This window comes from Triticum aestivum, chromosome 5D (genome assembly GCF_018294505.1).
Source record: "Triticum aestivum cultivar Chinese Spring chromosome 5D, IWGSC CS RefSeq v2.1, whole genome shotgun sequence".
NCBI classification, from domain to species: Eukaryota; Viridiplantae; Streptophyta; class Magnoliopsida; order Poales; family Poaceae; genus Triticum; species Triticum aestivum.
In genome coordinates, this window is record NC_057808.1 from 396,875,976 (window position 1) to 396,884,840 (window position 8,865).

The 8,865-nt window shown below is 49.0% G+C and overlaps 1 protein-coding gene across 1 annotated transcript; it reads right to left on the reverse strand.

The window, feature by feature from the left end:
• Positions 1–1,118: 1,118 nt before the first annotated feature.
• Positions 1,119–6,671, reverse strand: LOC123122089 (probable protein S-acyltransferase 7). The gene is made up of 5 exons (XM_044542226.1): positions 6,278–6,671; positions 4,156–4,338; positions 2,455–2,754; positions 2,104–2,337; positions 1,119–2,015 (listed from the first exon to the last, which is right to left on the reverse strand). The coding sequence occupies exons 1-5, from the start codon at positions 6,359–6,361 to the stop codon at positions 1,491–1,493; spliced, it is 1,326 nt and encodes a 441-aa protein (XP_044398161.1). The 5' UTR covers positions 6,362–6,671; the 3' UTR covers positions 1,119–1,490.
• Between the last annotated feature and the right edge of the window lie 2,194 nt (positions 6,672–8,865).

The window sequence follows — 8,865 nt, forward strand, 5'->3', positions numbered from 1 at the left end:
CAAAACGTCACCGCCGGAACACGAAGCCCCAAATATATACACACCCCAGGCAGAGCACCGTGGTTTCCCCACCCTCCCGCCGCCGGGCCGACGGACGAAGGGGTAGAGAACGGACGAGCTCGCCCGCGGCGGCGCTAGGGACTGGAACCACTCTTTTCGCCTCTCTCGTCGACTGTAGCACGGGGAGGGGAGGAGTGCTCGAGCGGATTTGGATGAGTTGGGGGCAGCCAGGGCTTAACGGGAGAGATGGAACATGGAGGGGCTACCTGCAAATATGTGACGTGAAGCGGGCGTCTTTTTGTAAAATTGCATATATTGCTTTGTGCTATGCGTTAGATGTAGATCCGACGATCCAAAACGCAAGATGGCATGCACACCATCATCACCAATTCAGATTTTTATAGGAGTAGAGATAAGTAAGAAACGGCTGTCATTTTCATTGGGTGGTGTGGTGTGGCTGAGCTACAGAATAGTAAGTAGTAATAAGAACTGAGCTGAGTACCATGAAATGACAAAGAAAGAAACAGCGGCAAGAGAAGCTGGAAATTCCTATCCTATTATAAAATAAGAACTCAAACACACCGGAAATCCTATTCAAAAGGGGAAAATAACACGGGAAATGGTCGCCAAATTCAGTCAGCAGCGCACTGCTACCAGAGTTCCATGGGTGCAACTAGCAAAAAGTCATGCCAGAGGAGCAGGAAAGTGCCAACCCACGCCATGAGAAGTAGCACCGCTGGAAAGCTGGATGAGCTGTGTAACGTCTCCTTTCTTATGCGGCGATGCTGTGGAATGTCTCTGCCCAGTTGAACCCCCTCGGCGAATGAAGGAGCAATGAGAGCGAGACTTCCAGATTCTAAAATATAGTTTGGACGCCCACCTGGCGCTTATGCCCCTGCACCCATATGTAAGCTATTGGTAGAATACATAGTTCCAAGGAACTAGCCTCGAGTCTGTAGGGAGTTACAACTTGTCAACTAGACAGCCATGCCTCACAAATCACAACCCTTAACTGGCTGATAACAACCCTGGTAAGTAGTACTCCCTCCGTTCCAAATTACTCGTCGTGATTTGAACTAAAACCACGACGAGTAATTTGGAACGGAGGGAGTAGTACATTTATAAAACATGATTTCACAGCTAAGAATATTACAAGCAGCAAATCATACAGAGCACACTTTCTTACAGACTGTTCCAATAATAAATATATACACACAGATAAGACAATCCAAGCCACGCAGCAGGAGTTTAATCTCTTCTGATTTTTTTTTGCTTACTTAAAACACCAAATGAGAAGCACATCAAAAGGAATGATGCCCTTCAAGATGAAACGGACACAGGTAAGAAAGCATTGGCATATGTATACCCTAGGTGAAAGGCACAAGCTCACAGGATACTCAGAAAGGCCGGTTCTTCATTTTGGAGATCAGACAGGGTCGTTCCTTGTTGAGATCAGACCCAGTGCGGCGTCAGAAAGCGGCGTCGGTTTGCTAGTGAGTTCCACTGGTTGTGCCGTGGCCACTGCTGACCGAGCCCCAGTTAGTTTCTCCACCTCCCATCTGCACGGCGATGCTGTCCATCGACTCTGAGGTCCCACTTCTGTGACCCCAGCTTGATCGTCTCGAATGCATACCAGCCCTACCTTCCATGAGCTCAACTGGAAGGGCTTCTCTGCTGAGATCCGGTGACGCATGGGTTATTCTGCCCTCTTTCTCATCCAACATGCCCCCAACTTCTAAATCTCTTATATCAGCTCCTGACCGAGGTTCGTCCCATGATACTGGCTTCCTGCCCAATTCAAGGTCTCCAACAGGTTTGCCCATGTTTGGGCTCATGAAACCCCTGGTTGGTGGGCGTGATTGCTGTAAACCTTGCTCTACTGGGACCCTAGCTCGGAAATTGTTCTTGGAAGCGGGGACAGCAGTGCAGAAGATCTCCAGAAAGTTGTTCACCACACCTACGTTATACGGGTTAGCCCGCCGGTCGTACCGATACCTGAAGTTCTCGTAGGTAGTCTGCAAAGGTGAAAGATTGGATGATTACCAAGTTGCAACAAAATGCTTTAAATATCAAAAGTTTTAAAACAGAGGAAAGGGAAGCAACCTGGTTGGTGCTCATCAGGTAGAAATGGAAGACAGAAAGACCACCAACAAACCACACACAAATAAAACAGTAGATGATCAGAACCATTGAGGCAGGTGTCTTCAACATTGCCCTCCAAATCGATGAACCTTCTGCATCTCTGATCTTAATTATGTACACCCAGCAGAACCCAAATACGTAGAGGCAGAGCAATGTGGTCGAGAAGACAAACATATAGAAGAAGCGATAATTACGCTGTAGCAGAAAAGCTGGTAGTTAGCGCCGATCAGTGATTAATAGTAACAATAGAGAGTCACCGTGCACATTCGGATAACAATAAAATATTAGACTGTGAGGCCTTAAGATACTTACCAGTCCTATGCATTGACCAACCCAAGGACAGTGATGATCAAAACGCTCCACACAGTTGTTACAGATAGAACAGTGAGAGCAACGAGGTGGCCGATACAGCATGCAGGTGTCACAGTACTTGACCTTTACAACAACTCCATTTACATAAACATCCTTTGTCCGTGGTAAGCGCAATTGTTGTGGAGTCTGACCATTTCCAGTATCATTGTTCCCATCAAGGGATTCAGGTTCAGGGGGGTGCATGTTACGAGGTACTATACCAGGATCTCTACCAGAGGTAAGAAGCAGCAGCGTCAAATCCTGGAAAATGAAAGGAATGAGGTTCAGACAAGTGTGAACTCTACAACAGTGCATATTGATATGAACTGAGGTAAGAACAGAATCATCAATTTTTAACTTCCATATCAACCGCATCCACCCGCCTACCATGTCATCTTAATGATTATTGGATTAGAAATGACAAACCTTTTCTCAAATAATGTATTTCCTTCAATTAAAACGATCCATAAAAAAGGTCAAGTGACAAGCATCGCCTTTGAAAGGTCACACAAAATGTTTCACAGGCATTCCCAAATAAGACTACTGCTAAAAATATCCTGACTGCAGCTAATCATCAAGGGAAACGCTAAAAGAATTTAAGTTCTGAGCTCAGCTAGTTCAGGTAAAATGAACTAATCCTTCTGATTAACCTTGATCTGAGCAGAAAATCAACAAGATAGAAAGAATTGCAGCTAATCTGAATTGTTTGATTTTAAAATTAGAGAAATGGTTCAAAGGAATTTCAAAAGAATGTTGTAGGATTCCAATCCAGAAGAGATTTTTCCTACGGAGTTCAAACGAATGAACCCTTCAAAATTCTTTTTGATTGCTTTTCTACACTACAATTCCTAGGAACCCAAGCTAGCTGTTAGACCTCTTGGGAAATTCCCTGTGTCTATGACAAACTGTAACATCCACTCACTATCTAGAGAAAATTCCTGTGTTTTTTCCTGTGGTGCAACTAAACAACTTCTATTACTGATTTTTGTGTTTTCTATCGACGTGTAGGGTTCCACATCTTCACATGTCATGATATCCTATTCATGTGCTTTTATCCTGCAAACCAAAGAGGTCCACTCATGGTACATGGTGTGGCTTCCCCAATCACCATTTTCCAGAAAAGGGAGGTGCCATTTGGCCATCCATCCCAACACTATTTGTAGGTCATTGCCTGGCACAAGACAAAAGAGGATCATTGCTGGAATTTCAAAAAACATGGAACACAACACCAAGAGATGCTGAGCTGAAAATAGTGCAATAGAAAATGGGGTGGAGATGGCGGACACAAGGAACCACTCTACTCTGAAAATACTCATTATCAAATATGTAAGGTGTAATAGTACCATCGTGCATTTCTAGGCGCTCTTATCATCACATTCAATCGAGGGTCACTTCTGACAGATTGGTGCAAGAAATTTATCTAAAATAATATTGGAATTAACAATGTTTTAGCAACCAAAGCAAGGTAGGGAAGTTGGGGACCCTCTGTGTATGATAATTTGTCACTGTCCAATGAATAATTATGTATGCAGAGAAACTTCAATTAGCATGAAAGGGAGCATAGTGTAACTGTCAAAAGAAATTACACAACTCCAGACCAGCTGGTTAAGTTGTTCTAAAATGATCAGAGCAAAACAGAAGTGAAGTAATAACAACACTTACATATACTGTGAAGACAACCGCTACAACCATAACTGAAATCCCCCAGTGATCAGGAAAATCATTCATCAGATGTCTGGCAACAAATATACAGAAGACCAACACTGGTGCAAGGATGAGGAATATAGTGAGAAACAAGGATCTCACATCAGGTCCAAATATGAACCGCCCTTGCAAGAGAAACTCCTGAAAGAACATTCAAACTGTCGTCAACAAAGACCAATTGATGAAAGCAAAAGCGACAATTGCAAATACAAAAGTAGTAAACTCAAAATAACATGTATTCTATGAAAAATGATGTTGTTTGCAATAATTTAGCCCCTTAGTCGCTAAGGAACACAAATATCCTCTCAGCACATTAAGATAAAGATTAATGGAAAACAGAAGCCAATAGAAAACTAAAAGCTCTAGATAGTGAACAATTACTCGAAACTAAAGAGATATGCTAACATATACTTGAGTGGCTGTGGATACGGAGTTCCGAAACAGCACTCGCGCAGACACTATCATGTGCGCTGTTACATGGGGCGGTTAAGAAAACATTTACTAAGGATTAGTGACTTGGTAACATCTCTAACTGGTTATAAATGGAAGGAAATTTCTACAATTCTATCTAATAAAATTTACAAAATGCAGAACTGCTACCGCCCAAGCAGACTCTCCCTGAAAGAATGCCTCCATAGACCTTGTTTCGTAGATGGATGACAAGTTAATTTATTAGCAGTAAACGTGTGAGAGCAGAATTGGGGCTGCACATTACACGTGCAGGGGGGAGCTGCATGGATGCCTCTTCTTGAAGATAAGGTGATATTTACCACTAGATGGATGACACATATATTTATTGGCAGTACACGTGTGAGAGTAGAAATGGGCTGCACATTACACGTGTGGGGGCACTGTTTTATTGGCAGTACACATGTGAGAGCAGAAATGGGGCTGCACATTACACGTGCGGGGGCGCTGCACGAACAGGTGCTTCTTCTTTGCATATAAGGTGATATTAGAACTAGATGAATGACCCATATATTTATTGGTACACGTGTGAGAGAAGAATTGGTGCTGCACATTACACGTGCAGGGCAGTGCTGCACGGGTGCCTCTTATTTGCAGATAAGGTGATATTTACTACTAGCAATATGCCATACTACGTCAAGTGCATCAAAAGGCAGTTTGTGATCCCACGTAAATTGGTATTTCCCCGCCAAGCATGACCATGCACTACAAACATAAAGCTCTTATGCCAAATGTACTCAAAATAATGTCCGGTAGTAGCACACGCCTTTCCTACTTGCTAAAGACAAATCATGATGCATACATATCAGACCAGAAGAAAGCCAAGTCCATAAAGATGTTGAACATTTCCAACAAAAGTATTGGCATCATGCAAACTAGTACTTCCCAGGCATCTTGATAAAAACGCTGAAAACATAAGAACTATTGACACTGCATGTAGTACACACATCCAAGATGCCGAACAACATTCCATAAGAGGTACAGCTACAACATACTAACAGTTACTATTTATATCACAATCGGAGCCATATTTCCAGCTAACAAGTAAAAACGACTACACCGCAACGCTCGGTTCAACGTAGCACATCTTGTTGCCATCCAGTATACTGCCCAAGCACAAATCCCAATCAGGTGAACCAAGCACACGACACCATCAGAAAATGTAACAACTCTTTACACTGCACGTAGTATACATATCCAGGATGCCAACCAACAAACATTCCATAAGTGGCAGCCCAACAGCCACAAGACGCTACCAGGTGCTACTTAAATCAACCGAAGCCATCCATATTTTCCAGCTAACAAAGTAAAAACGACTAGACCACGACGCTTTTGGTTCAACGCAGCACACCTTGACGCCGTCCAGTAAACAAACTACCCGCGCATTCCAAACCTAGCAAGGCACGAATTCCAGTCATGTGAACAAAGGACACCGCACCGCGCCAGCTGAGCATCTGATTCCCCACCCAGCCGAACGGAATCGACGCCCAAAAAAGGCACGCAAACCCCTAGGCAGGCAGGCAATCATGGCGCGCACGAGCACGACCAGATCCAGATCCGCTGCGCACGGCACCGAATCGAGGGAGAGGGAGAGGGAGGAGGGAGCGCTTACGTTGCTTCCCCGCCAGACTTGGTAAACCCTAGGCTGCTCCCCGGCGGAGCCGCCCCCGCCGCGGGACGACTGCGGCACGTACATCCCCGCCGCCACCCGCGAGACGACGGTGATGAGTTCTCCTCCTCCTGCTGCGACTCCGGCGACTAGGAACCGCTAGGCCAGCTGGCCCCGCCCACCAACCACCCCCGCCGCCTCCTCCTCCTCTACGACGGTACGCGCAGTAAACCCCGCCCAAGATCTGGCCGCACGGACTCGCGCCAGGACCCAACGCGGCCGCGCCGCGCTGGACGGGCGTGGGGGGAGGAGGAGGCGGCGGCGGCGGCGGGGCGCGCGATGCGAAGACGAGAGGCGAAATGGCGAGGCAATCAGGGGAGAGGGAGGGGGGGTGGGGGGGACGAATAGTCGAGCGCGACTACTCGCGAGATGTGTACGCGCGCTGGGGGGACAGGCCGGCGTGCGCCTAGCAGCGTCGCCAGCGCCAGCCGCGCGGCCTGGTTAGTCGCGCGGTGGGGCCCGCGTGGCAGCGACGGGGGCGCGGGACCGTGGGGCCGTTGGGAGACCGGTGGGGTTTTCGAAGGCTTGTGCTGTGATTGATGGGGGGAGGATTTATCTGACTTTTTCTGTTGTGGAGGGCCTGACCTCGTGGTATAGGCTGCGGTGGTTGGGAGGCGGTACTGCTGCCTGCCGGGGACGACGAGGGGTGAAGCGGCCGATTGAGCGATGCGATCCATCGACCGCATTGATGCGTCACTTGATTTGGACCGGGCCGTGCCTAAGTTGGTGATCGGAGAATTTCACGGTTTGCTAAGCAATGTCGTGAAGAAAAGAGGGAAACGTGCGACTGTAGTGGGTTTTTCTTTGCGAACAGATTGTGGTGTGAATGCCCTCCCTGTCTTCGACGGACGGTCGGGGGGAGAAGATGTAGAGGAGGGGAGGGCGGATCTGACCAACAACCATGATGATGGGCGGTGAACCAAAGAGAACGACACAGATTCGTCAGTGCCGCGTGGGTAATGGCGTCCCTCGAGCTTGAATGAAAGCATCGTTGAACCTTCGGTATTAGTAGACATTCGGATCTTAACAATGGTGGTCACCAGGAGGGGGAGAAGAGGAAGACGAGGAGAATGGGTGGAGGTGTCCAAAGAAGGGAGGAGGAGGGAGTAGCGATGTAGCAGAGACGCGCCCTAGCCTTGTCCAAATTGAAATCATATGGTGTGGGGTCACATAAATAGAATTGTCAATTCATTGTTTCATGTTCTTGTGGAGACACGCTGCCCTAAAGTTTTCAAAACTAAAGAGATAAAAAAAATCGGTGTGACTCGACTAGAAATGATGCGGGAATTTCCTATCCGTATCATTCGCCCGTCATTTTACAGTCTTGGGCAGCAAACAAGCGACCATTGGTAAGGGCGTCGCTGACAACAGTAGACTAGATCCAGTCTATGATCCAACTGCGAGGAAATGGAGCGGTATAAGTCGTACAGTATAAAATGCAAAGTCGTACAAGTAGTAAACATACTGCATGTAAAGAAGTAGTTCAACGAGGAGGGGGTGAAAACAGCACGAAGACCATAAGAGCAACTCTAACGGGCCGACCCAAACGGACGACGATTTTGTCCGCTTTTTGCCGTTTGGGTCGGTCAGACGAACACGGATGTCCGCTTCCGCATTTGGGTCGCCGCGTGCGCCCAACGCTGGCCTGAACCCATTTTGACGGCGCTAGAAAAAAATATGAACGCATGCATATTAAAAAAGAGAAACAACATTAATTAAACATTAAAGCCGGCCACGAAGGCTGGCGAGAGTCCACGCGTCCACATTTGCATTTAAAAAAAACAGCCTAAACTACGAGGCGGCGCGCTGCCCTAGGCGTCGTCGTCGTCGTCCTCAGGGTCCGTGAGGTCGATGAGCGTCGGCGCCGGCCTGGCCCAGGCGAACGCCGTGTTCCAGAGCGCCGTCATGTCGGGTTGTGCCGGCGCAGGCAGTGCCGGCGCGGGGGGTGTGCGGCTGCCTGTGCAGTCGCGGCCTGGCGCGCCTTCTCCTCGGCCTCGCGCTGCTCCTCCTCGAGGTCGCGCTCGAGCATCTCGAGGTACTCGCGGTCGCGGCACTCCTCGGCCACCCTGATCTGGCGCCAATGCTCGAGGTACGCCGCCTGCGCCGGCATCGCTCCCATCCAGACCGGCGGCGCGCGTACCCACTCGCGCACTACTCCCGTCCAAGAGTAGCGCTCGATGGGGGACGGCTCCCGCTCCGGCTCCGGCTTGATAGGGGACGGCGGGGCCACCGGCGGCACCACGCTGTCGCCCGCCGCGGAGAGGGCAAGTGCCTGCGCCATTGCCGCCTCGTACCAAGCCTCCTCTTCTGCCTCCGCCCTGCGCCGCTCGTCCTCCTCGCTCTCCCGGTAGACGGCCGCAAGGGCCGCCTGGTAGGCGTCCTCCGCTGCCTGATCCTCCTCGCGGACAACGAGCGCCGGTGGCGGCGACCTCCGGTCGACCTCGCGCACGCCCCGTCGCCTCGCCTCCTCGTGCTCGAAGGCGAACCACCTCGCCCAATTGGGAGAGTCGGTTGCGTAGGCGGGGTCGAGG